The sequence below is a fragment of the Gavia stellata genome, chromosome 2, assembly GCF_030936135.1.
Source record: "Gavia stellata isolate bGavSte3 chromosome 2, bGavSte3.hap2, whole genome shotgun sequence".
In the NCBI taxonomy this organism is placed as follows: domain Eukaryota; kingdom Metazoa; phylum Chordata; class Aves; order Gaviiformes; family Gaviidae; genus Gavia; species Gavia stellata.
Genome location: NC_082595.1, coordinates 87,171,141 through 87,183,880, shown reverse-complemented (window position 1 = coordinate 87,183,880; position 12,740 = coordinate 87,171,141). Strand labels below are relative to the sequence as shown.

At 35.5% G+C, this 12,740-nt stretch overlaps 1 protein-coding gene across 1 annotated transcript in view; it reads left to right on the top strand.

Annotated features, from left to right (window-relative positions):
* Nucleotides 1-12,740, top strand: part of MCPH1 (microcephalin 1) — a 137,789-nt gene that overhangs the window by 25,718 nt on the left and 99,331 nt on the right. The window contains exon 10 of the mRNA XM_059832862.1: nucleotides 11,942-11,979. Within this exon, the coding sequence (XP_059688845.1) occupies nucleotides 11,942-11,979 (38 nt within the window). The remainder of the gene's footprint in view (nucleotides 1-11,941; nucleotides 11,980-12,740) is intronic.

Below are 12,740 nucleotides of genomic sequence, written 5' to 3'. Positions count from 1 at the left end.
CATTTGCTACAGTGAATGCATGTCACTAGGCATTTGGAGTTCACTATGTGATGGTAAATATTAAAAAAGCCATACAAAAATATCTTTAGGAAATATGACCAAGCATAAGTGTTAACATTATTTACTGGTTATTATTACATGGTTATTTCAATTTGTCATTTGTAGTTTCTTTAATATAAATCAAGCTGTAGATTCTGTATTTCTCTGCTGTGCTATTGTGTTATGCATTTGTTTTCTTCAAAACCTCATGCAGGTTGAGTTTCTTCTATTTTGTTTTAGCTGAATCAAGAATGACTTTGTTCAGGTACTTTTATATTACAATTTTAGATTACAAGTACTCATTTTCTTTCTTTATACTATTTACATAGGCATGCTTACAGTATTCTTAACATGGAAGACTTCTAATCAAAGTTATCTAAAATTGCACTAACAAAAGCCATGAAGACAAAGCAGTTTATAATGGCAGCTGCAGTCATGTTGAGGGAAGATAAGTAAGATTTTCAGGAATCTTTAATGGCTTCAGGAACAAGCTTTTTGGATTGAAAACACCACCACCACCCCAAAAAACCCCAGGAGTTTTGGTGTGTTGTACATATTCAAATGCAGCGCATAAAGATAGATTTATAAAACTGGCCTATAGGTTTGAACTTAGTTTTGAGACATAACAACCCACAACTGAGGATAGTTCCAGATTCTTCTCATAGAGAGTTGGTAAGGATAAACACTGTGGATTAATGCTTATGAATGTCAGCAGGTGGCTTCCCTGGTCTAGAAATCTAAGTTGATGATACTGGATTGCAGGGATAAAATAAACCCTTTATGCATTGCGATGCATTTTTCAATTATTTCATGGGATTTAATACATAGTTCTTTGTTGCTTTGCATAGGGAGGACAAGATGAAATAACTAAAAATCATAAAGCCAAAAATGTATTCAAATAAGTTAGTTACAGTGGTGTTAATCTGTTAGTATGAGGGTTGAGTGCTCATTTCATTGTCTAATGTCACAAAAATGTTTACGTTTATCACAACACCTGTTGCATGTCACAAATGTAAACATTTTGTACTTTAATCAGATCAGAAAAAGACATTATGAATAACCAGTTAACTGCCATTTTTATTAAAATAAAAAGTTGTCTCATTTTTAGAGGGATATGAGAGATGATTGATATCTTTTAAAGGCTCTGACAGTATCACATCACTAGAAATGCAATTGGAATAAATTTTAAACTCAAAAAAAACCCTTAAAATTCTGTCTTCTGAGTAGAAGAAACTCTTCTACCATGTGAAAAAAAACAGTTAAGCATCATGAGTGATAATTAAAACCGTATTTTCACAGAGAAGACAGTATGGACTTAACTGAAATTCCTTCACTTTTGTTTTTAAGCAGATTCATCTTGGCTTTTATTTCTGTAGCTCTTGGATTTGGTGAAGGTAAAGTTACCAACACTGAATTTAAGAGATTTTTGAGAGAAGAGAAAATTTTTACAAAGAATCTAAGCTCATGCTCTGGAACAATTAGTGTGAAGCAGGCCATTGTTAGATCCTGTTATCAAAATCCTTCTTTTTGAAAATATTGTATTTATGGCAAACCAAATTTTAATATCCTGAAAAACCTGTAACTATAAAACATGAAGCATCTTGCCAGACATTCAGGAAAGTAACTTTATGTCTATATTTGATACATGCATTTGTAGACTGTCTTAAACAGATTGTATCAGTTTAGAGGAAAACACCTTTTTATGTTTTCCTTCCAGTTTTGATTTTGTAGTTGCTTTGCATAGGTACATATTTTAAGCACTGATACTTGAAATGTTACTGACTTCAAGCCGCAAATGAATATTAAACTAGTGTGAATTAGACAAGGTGGAAGCATGCAAGCTCATTTACAGTTAACAGTGAAAAAAATGGAACTACCTGCACATTTATGGTCTGGGGAAAATACTTGATGTAATGGGAGTGGTGGCCAAGTGGTCACTGAAAATTACTCAGATTGATTGCTTCTGGGTGTAGCGATGAGATGAGTGACTGAAGCTACAAATTATAGGAGTGCTTGCATGGTACCATCGAGAAACTTTTACGGTATTGACCAAATGTCTGGTGATGTGATTTCATGCATATCTGATTTGATCCTAGAATGTTTCTTGTTTACAAGATGTCTCATCTTACATGAACTAATCCTGAAAGTATCTGATTAGCTGGTGACAACTGAATAGTCGATTAATGTTTGACTGTAGTTATCTAGCTGGCTTAACATAAAGTTGAAGAAACAAGTTGTTGGGAAACAAGCTTTTGAGCAGACTCCATTGTGGGACAAGTAACTTTGAAAGTGTCAGTGATAAAAGGATCTAATGTTATACATCACTGCAGAAAATTTGCTTCCTTGGAGTGTCTGAAATATGCCACTGAATGCAACATTGAAATCCAACAAGAAAGTTTATTTTTACTGGCAAGATGCAGCTTATGCTATTGCTATATCCAAAATGTAGCTGTGGTCATTTGTTTGTTCCAAATATCCAGGTTTTGTAATAATATTACCATTTGAGAACAAATTTTCATATCAATAAGTAGTGTTAGTATTTGTTTCATATAAATGGAATATGTAGATACTGATTTTATAAAATACTTATTTTCTTTCTTTTAGTATATGGTTAAGTAATGAAAAAATCTAAGAACTTCATATTGGCCTAATGGATTTAAAAAATATTGAATGCTATAAGAGTGATGTATAGGAAAAACTAAAATGAGTATCACAAGGTTAATATAAGATCGCTGAAATCACTGAAAAATATTCTTAGTAAATATTTGAACCCAGAGTCTCAAAATACTTACTGGTCATTCTCAAGCTTTTCAGAGGATAGCACTGCACTGTAAAGGATGCCTATGTATCCCATGGTTTGAGACAGTTTTATAAGTCCTGCTGTATGTTTAATCTCATGAGTATTTTCACTTGACATTTGCAAGGCAGTTCTGGTTCTGGACTTTGTCCAACTAGTGAATTTGTCCCCCACACTCTCCCAGATCTAGTTGAGGGCTTCCAGAACAGAAGCCATACTCTTGGCATCTGCTGCTGCATCTTACAGTGCATGCTGTGGGCCATGTCCTAATGGCAAGAGCTTCATTATCACCACTTAGGGATGCTACCATTCCTGCCAGGAAGATCTCATGTAGATGGACCTAGTGGGCTGATTCATGACCTTGGGTGCCTAGAAATCATTCTCTTTATGACAGGTTTCATACTAGCTATTCTGGACTACCTAATGAAGTGCTATGGTCTATTTCATAACTTTTCAAGTCAGTACCTTTCTATGGCAAAAGGCATAACTTCCTCTCAACTCAAATTTAGTGTGTTTCCTGTTGTCCCAGGGACACTTGCAGCTGCTCTTCACACTCTTGTATGGGTTGCTATTTGGAACACTGGAAACATGTGCCATCACAGTGATATAGGAGGTGGTTGACTTTGCAGTTTGTCATCTTGGCAGGCAGAGTAGTTAAGATCCAGGAGTTGAATTTGCCCAAGTTTTTATATAAAATTGTTGCTAAATTTCTGTTCGGTCAACAGATTAACATATTGGTTCTTTCAGAACCTTATTCAAGAAACAGTGACTTAAGTATATGGAGAGTTTTGATTTTTGTCTGCATAAAATTAAGAAAAAAAAAAAAAACAAAACAAAAACTTTACTGTTTCTTTTTTTGGGTGTTTTTGGGGATTTTTCCCCAGAAGATTGGTAGGTATGGTGATTTTTGGTCCAGAGACTATTTACAGTCTTACGTAAAGTCAGAACAGATTTTTTTATTATGACTTTTAGGCAAATAGGAAATTGTTCGAGAGCTATCCATGGTGAACAGTAGATAGGGATAAGCACGGAGAATAAAATCCTAGAATCCCAAGTTATTCCAAGTACATCTATACCATCTCCATCCTTTTATTTAAAAGTCGGTGGCATTCTTGGATTTGGTGGTGGAAGGGAAGCTTAGGTGCAAGAAACAGATGCAACTTTTTCTGGCTCAGAGCATGAGGGGAACAGTGCATAAACATTGTGTAAGAAGTGAGAGCATAGAGTCCGTGCTTGAGACATACATACCTCACTGCTGAAGATATGTTATGTATGCTGTAACTTAACTCTAGTTACTAGTAAATCACGATTCTTTTCTAGTTTTGGGGTACACTGTTGCATTTAACACTGAGTCATAACCGTCATGCCAGAAAACCAAACAATCCACTGGACTGCAGCTGGCTTGGCAAAGAATCAGTGTAAAACTGAAACTATTTTCCCTCTTGGCATCAGACACCACCAGGAGGAAAAGCAACTGCTGGTTAGTTCCTCTTTTTTTTAGGAAATTTGACTCTTGGAAAAATGAATGCCCTACTGGTATCTGGCATGACTCTCTATAGGCTGGAAATCCTTTAGTTGGTGGAACTGCTTTCTGAACAATAGCTTCACAGCTCTTGAAAATTGTTGAAAATCATTCTGAACAAAAGACTTCCTAAAGTCTATTTCATCAGCATTTGACATGTCTTCATTAACAATTTTTTAACATAATTTAACAAATACCACCATTCTTTCTACACTGAAATTAAACACTTTATGGATAAGTGGTGTGACCTTTGTAGAATTGAATTATGAGTTCACAAAGTAGTCTGCTTGGAACAGGAATATAAATATGCAATCAGTTAAATAGGAAAAAATCTTGCACCACATTACTCTAATAGATGTACTACTTCATACTAGTATAAGGAATCAGAAATGCTGAAAACAGTGGCTGTTGATTGTAAGTACACACTACAAAACTTTTTTGAAAGAATTGTGTGCATGTATGATTCATTCATGATCGTAAAAATAAAAAGTGGTTGGGTTTTTTTAATTATTATTCTACCCTTCATAATATTGCTTTTGCACCTCAAAGCCTGAAATAAGTATTCTTTTGTTGTTTACTGTATTGTCTAGAGGGCAGTAAACCTTTAAGTCAGGTTGTTAACTATCATCAAGTAGGTTATAATCTTGTCGACAGGGTATTTACTGAAGTTTACGGTCTTGTATCTTAACACAAACCTAACATAAATCCAGGCTTGACTTTTTTGGGCTGCAGACATGTTCAGGAGTATCTTCACCTGAAATTCCCCTCATTGCTACATAGTTGGCAATCTCCAGAAGACTTCAACTATCCAAATTAACCTCACGGTGTTAATAATTGTGCAAACAGTATTTAACAGTTGGGGTGATGCAAAATGGTTCTTTCCCTCTTGAAATGGTTCCATCCCTATAGCCTGTACAATGGAAGTGTGTCTTTTTGTGCCTCAATTGCTTCTGCCCAATGTGTGACCCATTTGTGAGCAGTGTTAACTGAGCCACTGGCATCTGCAATGAAGTAGCTGAGGCAGACATCATTTCTAATGAACCTTCCATGATGTGTGGCAACCACCATCATCAAAAATGGAATGGATGGCTGATGAGGGCTTAAAAATTAAACCATTAATTTCACTGAAGCTAGTCTACTGTTGCACACTACCCTTGTGGCTTGAGTTTTATCTCACAGTTAGGGCGTAGGATATGAAGTGCTTTTAGTTGGTCGTAAGTCAGCTATCCAAAGAAATTGTTCACTTCATTGGATCATTATGAAAGCGTAAACAGTTTTTAATGTCTGAACAGATGAAACAAATTCACTTTACATCATGCCTAATTTTTGTTGAAATTATTCACAGAAGGGTGCAAACTATTTTTAACCTTGGTGAAGCTTAGGGGCGGGAGGGAGAAGTTCATGTTGCTTAAAATTTCAGCAGAAAAAAATTAACTGTGCCTGACTTTCTCACAGATCATTTGGGTAGGTGAGTGTACATTGGGCATTATTTGGTGCTAATGACAGAATTAATCTATGCCTTTAGTATGGTCTTTAAAATGTTTCTGCTTGCATGTATGAGTTTTCTCTGTAACATAGTGTTGCCCCATGATAGCCCTTGTTCCTCTTTCTCCTGTCTCGTGACTTTTTTGGGGTGAGGAAGTGTCCTTCCTTCACCCAAGCCTTCATTTTCTGTTAGAATCTAAACTATAAAGTAGCTTTCTCTTCCCCTTAGCATCTCACTTCTTGAGATTCACTTCTGTCACATTGACAGTCTCTCTCTCTCTCTCTGCCTCCTCAGGTTTCACATTATATGGTCTAGAGGTGAAACTTTCCTAGGAAAAGACAGTTGAGAACTGGGCTGCTTCTTTTGCTGAGCAATGCTGACTGGGAAGCCAATTCCTAATTTGTACCTGTTGGAAAGGCTTGGGCTTCCCCTCATAATGGGAATCACTGCTGCCTGTGCTTGCAGAAATGATAATCATGCTTGTTGGCTTTTTTCATGTCATGTTGATTGACTTTGAAATTTTTGGTTGAAGTCAAAGGGGTGGGAAGGAGCATCTGCTCTCCCCTTGCTCTTCGTCTGTCCTACCAGAAAAAGTCAGTCTCTAGTTTTGCTAATGATCACAGCCAGCCAAACCTGTCCTTTGAAGTTGCAGAATGCTGTGAAAGCTGTCCCTTGCCTACAGAGTTTTGTATCCTGCATGATTGATTTTTTTTTAATATAGATGTTAGCTATTATGATTGCATGTGAAAAACTGAAAATGTCAGTAAGTTGTAAACTGTGACACCGCTAGTCTGAAAAGTCTGAGGCTATTCATCATCCTTAATCTTGCCAACAGAAGTTCTAGAGGTTCCTACGTCTGTGATTACACGATTTCTCATTTTTTCTCATCTTTGGCCTTGAAGGAAAGCTGATGCCCAGGCACCTGTCATGTCATCTTATTTTTCTGTCTTGTTACAGCCTGCTTTGTTTTTTCATCTTTCCCCATGCTAATACTGATTTAGTTAGGATGGGTGCGTTTTTCACATTTTTCTAGGACCAAAGCAGAGGTACTATATTTGGTCAGGAAATTACAGCTGAAATTGAGTTTGCAGCCAGAGGAAACTGGAAAAATATCAGTATCAAAGGACTGATAAGCAGAGAAAGGCCATCCAGAAAGTAAATTACACCTTTGAATAATTGCTGTTTAAAAGTACTGCATAATAATAATTCATTACAATTACCAGTTATTTTCAGCTATGAGCCACAATTACTTGAATAGAATAAATTAATGTAGCACAATTTATAGATTGTTTCTAAAAACAGCCTTAAAGTTTTGGATCCTCATTACCACTTTCCTAGATAAAAGTAGAGTGAAATTAACCTGATTCTTGAATATTGCCATGCTACACGTGGCTCTGGTTTTTGGCTCATGTATTAGTAGGACTGAAGAATGTTACTTCTGAAATACAGTTGTAAAGATCAAAAGTGAGTATACGAGTTCTGAACCAATTTCAGAACCATCCAATAGACCTACAATAGCCAGACAAAAAAAGGGACTGAGAGAGTACAAAACAGATAGCATAATAATCTTGTACTCTTACACTTTATTTGCACGTACATGCACTTCTTTCCCCTGCTTCCCCCCTCCCACCCCTCCTAAAAGTCCTTTATGCCTGGTATATTGGCCAAAGCACATTGGATAAGTATCTTGTTGAGTCCTGAAGGTGAAGGTCTTTTTTACTCCATCACATATACATCTGAGTTTGAGAGTACGCTGAAGATTATTTCTTCTAGAACTTCAGTCAACTTCAAGGCATAAGACGAGCATTTGGACTAAGTGATATACAATTCAAAAGTGGTATTTATTGGTTGAAAACCTTCCTTGAAAAATATTGGAGGCCTGGGTTCTTGACCCAAAGATAAAATGAGATCTAATATACTTAGGCTGGAATTTAACCAGTCACAAACGTAAAACTGTTCATATCAAGTCAATTCTTAGCATGAATGTACTTTATTCTTGAACTGGCCTGGAAAAACATACATTATGGTCACATTTTAATTCATTTGTCACTTATGAAAAACAACTCATGACATTCTTAAGGAAACAAAATTTGAACACTTTCTTGAAAAGCAGGTTGTACGAAACAGGACTTTTCTTTTATTGTCCTTCAGCTCCAAGAAACACTGGCTCAAACTTAGAAGAAAGAAAGAATACATTTTGAGGTTGGATGCCTCTTTTGTGGTGTAAGTCAGTTAACATGCAGGAAGTATCACGTTGTCTTTTAAGTACTGGGAAGATTTTCAAATACTATTTCCTTTGAGCTACTGAAATGCATGTTTTATATTTCAGATGACTTAGAAAAAAATCTCGTTGTTGGCAGACTCTAAAGAAACACTTAATGCAATTGTGCACCTAAGAAATATATAAAGGAAAGCTGAAGCATGTCATTTATAACACAGCCTGTATTCCAGACCTAAAAAATAATTCAGAAGGAAGTGTGTTCTGATTTAGAGTACAGATATACAACTCTTCAGGATTCAGAGATTAATGATAAATAAAAGGACCAGTTAATTTAATACCACCTTTTCCAGTGTTTTATTGATAATAATCTTGCTACAAATGTGCATTAGAACTCATAATGATGCTCACCAGATGTCTTTTTGCTGGTCAGAAAAAAAAATGCTAACTCAAAAAAATTTTTTGCAATAAAAGTAACATGTAAAATAAAACAGACACAAAGAACATGGAAGAAAAATTGCATAGCACGGGCGGGGAAGCAATTAACTTGAGAAATGTACAACCGAAAATTAAAACATAGTTTGGCTAAGTTTTCTGCTTGGTAACTGTAATTAAAGATGACTGCTTGTCTTAATGAAGCAATAAAACAAAATGTTGTCTGCTTAGCAAATGACCTCTAACTTGCAAAAATATGCAGTTCTGAATGAAAATGAAATAATAGTTTGGAAGAAATTAGATTTATTCCAATTTCTACATTTTGTATGCATCCTTCTGCATTCTTGATTCTTTGAATCACTTGGAAGTGCACTGACAGAACATTTGCCCAGAATACTCACTGTACTATCTTGTATGCTAAGTGTTATAGCATAAAAGCTCCAATTCAAAAGCTGACTTTGCAGGGTAATATCAGGACAGGCTGCAGGTTTCCCAATTTGTGTGGATCCAGTATTTTCACTTCCCTATAGATAAGGTATGAAGGATCTGTTAACAAACATTTCTGCTCTGAAGCTGAAGAAACAGCTGTAGGATCTCAAGCTGCTCTGGCCTTGGTTTATAGTAACGGGGTTTTTTAACCCAAGTTTGGCAAAAGTAGTGGTCTGATTAGTAATACTTCCATGACATTTCATTTATAAAAAGTTGTGAGGAAGGGTATTCTTCTGCACATTCTGAACAGGCACATCAGGATCTGGCTTTGGAGCTAGTACTATACAAGGGCCCCAAGAACCTAGTGCAATTTTTTGTGTGGGTGTAACTCCAGACTTTTAGCCAAAGAGCTTCATTCTGATGGCGGTGAGGCTTGGCTTCAGATACTGAAGGAGAACATCATGACAATGCTGAAGCATAGATATTTGACACAGATGAGGTTTTCAGCCCCGGAAGATTGGACAGAGAAGAGTAAAACCTTGCTTTTAAGCCATGTTTTGTGCCTTTCCAGGATGTCACATCCCAGGATCCTTTAATGATCAGGAGTTTATGCAAAGCCAACAACATGTATTGAGACAGTATGAGGCATGTCCTCACTATTGTATGTGGCCCCGTGTCCAATTTCAATCATCTGACCTAACCTGTGCAGTAGAGTGCCTAATACTGCAATCCTTCTGCCATGAGAACCCTTACTCAATGTCTTACTAGATGTCTTTTTCAGTGTGTATACTTAAATGTTGAGATTATATTGCTTAATATTTAATACTAATTATATTAATGTTATGATAGATATATTTAATATATATTGTTGCATTGTTAGTATTTTTGCTCAAACTCTTTGCGTATAAAACTCAAATGTGGAATTGAAGCTGTGAAGTTCTTGGAACTTCCAAGAGCAATTAAATGTGCCTGCTTATTTGGAGTTGAAAGTAATGCAGTAGAAAGTCTTTTGGATAAGAATACAACAAATGTTGGTTACAGATAAGTGAATATTATCTTCTCTTCAGCTGTCAGGCTAGCAGTAGGCTAAGGCATCGTCAGTAAGTATTACTGGCAATAAGTTAGAATCTGGAAACTTACATTTCCAAAAATACTGCATAGATTTCTCTCAAAGAAATATTTCAATACAAAAGTTTCATCCTTTCCTCATTTTCACATTGTATATATTTTCAGTTCTGAAGTATTGTATAGTTTACATAATATTGTCTTGAGTACATGTTTATCATTAATTTTAAAAAACTATTGGATATGCTACATTATGTTGCTTCTGAAGACTTAAATAGTATCTGGGTTTTCTGTTTCTCTAATTTACCCAACCACAGAATGAAATTACCACATGTATGTTGAAAAGACTTGTTACATTATCTGTAATATCTAGCTTGTCAATGGTATCTAAATGGTGTTTTATTTATGCAAAGATTTTTCATATAATGAACAGTCCTGATGCACACTATTAGTCTACAGTCTATTAGTCTACAGAGATAATTCCAAGGAGCTCCATTCTTAAATGTGACAAATTCCTTGAACACTTAATGGAGAACAGTTCTGTACTGATAAGAGAGTGGAGTTGCATCAGAGTGTGTTCTCTCTTCTGTTCTGTGATTCATTAGTGGGAAAATGAGTTGCCCTCAAGTCTTTTTTTGGCCTGTCCTACCAGCTGTAATCCAATTCAAAGTATTTTTGTGGTCTCAGCTCAATACATTACTCAAAGGAAACTGAATTTTAGCAGAGACTTTGCGACCTTACTGCTTGTGGTTGTGGTAATGTATTGGGAGGGGCAGAAATGGGAGTTATTTCTGATGGACCAATAGTTATCTAGAGAAATAATTCTAAAATCATATATTGATTTTGAAAATTAGGAGTTGTTTGAAATCGTTGTATAAAAGTCAGTCAATCTACTTTTCTCCAAAATTAGAATGTTTATATGTGCTTGTGCATGTTCTTGTAGCTACAAGTAATTCTTAACAAGGATTTTCAAATCCTCTTCTTACATATATTTTTTTGATGACCATGTTATGTTCAGTTATGTATTTCTCTGATACTGCTGAAATTCATGTTCTGTCCTACCTTTGTGCATGCTGGAGGCTTTCATGGTCATTGCTGATGACCAAAGGATACTTCTTCCTCTTCTGACTTCTATAATATTAATTCTTAAAAATCTTATTTAAAGTCTGTATGGGACAAACTCTCCTACTTTGCACATAAGCTATAGAGGGTGTTGCAGGGGAAGGGGGTTGCTTTTTAAGGTGTCTCAGAATTGCTGTTTTAAGGATTGCTGTATACCTTGTGTTATATATTACTCGGGCAACTTTTATTCACTAGACAAGATTTAAGAATGAAAGATTGTTTACTTAAAAACCTGGACTTTGGACTATTATCTTTGGCCTTTTCCTTCTGATCAGGTGGAAAGGAAAAGGCAGCTCACATTCAACAAAGAAACCTGGACTTAAAATACTGGAGATGTGCCAAAAAAAAAAAGCTACAGTATCAAATAAAATTATTAAAATTGTAGTTTACAATAAATATACTCTTGTGTCTGCAGCATCTGAGCCAGTTTCTGCCTTTCTTTTGGAAGAAACTGGAATAATTTTAAATTACACATTTTCTTTGTTGAATGTGAGCTGCCTTTTCCTTTCCACCATTATCCTTTTTTTCTATGGCATCTCAGACTGGAAATCCTTGGCTTTCTGTTTTTACTAATGAAAACTTAGATTCCTGTCTTCTGCTATATTGGATGCTTTGAAAACAGATGTGATGAAGGGGTTTCCTTCCTTCCTTGTCCTCAAAGTTTAATATTCCTAGTATATGTGTTAATTAGTAGAGCCTCTTCCCCAGGTGATACTATAATTATGAAGTAGTTTAGTCCTTTTAATCGAACAGTTTCTAATTTAAGGGTTTTTCCAAAGGGGAAAACTTTTCAGATTTTTGATGGTTTTTTGTCTCTTTCACATCTAGACAACAAGGACACTAGTTATGACGAGTATGTCTTCCGAGTAAGTATTAAACATTCTGAGTCTTTAGTCAGCACACCATTTAAACTTGCATGTTGATAATTTTTTATGCCTATACGAAATGAAATTGATCTTTGGGCCGAGTGTTAAAATACTTTATTTCATTCTGTAGTCTAGCTAGAAACACGTACATACATGTATATGTCGTTGCTACCTACCGTGTGTGTGTATGTTTGTGTTGCTATGGTGCAGACTGAAGTAGTTCCATAGGTGAGCTCAACAGGGCTTCAGAGCAATGAAACTAAAATCTTAAGCAAGTTTTGAATTTTTCTGAAGGAAACATAAAAAGGAATTTTATGTAGTAAATGGTTCGGACTTGCAGCCCAAGACTTAGCTTTTTTCCCCATACATTTTGATTATTTCTATTTTAAAAGTCATAATCTGAAACATCAGTTCAAAATGTTTTCTTTCATATAAATAGTTGCTGAAGAAATATCAATTGTAGGCTTTTTAGCCACTTAGTTTCAAAACATTAGAAGCAGCTGCCACTGCATATTTTGGGGGAGAGTTAATAATTTTCTGGCATGCTCTTATCATTCTCTTAAAAATCTTACAGCATAAAGAACATCCAACAAAAACACAATTCCATATTTTATACTACACTTGCTTAGAGTTTTTTGAATTCTTTTTCAAAACTCAAGATATTTTTACTATCCACAAATCTGTTTTGGCTTTGAAGTAATTAAATCTTGTCAGTTACATAGATATAAGTACTCAGAAACAGCTCTTAGTGGCTATCCTTT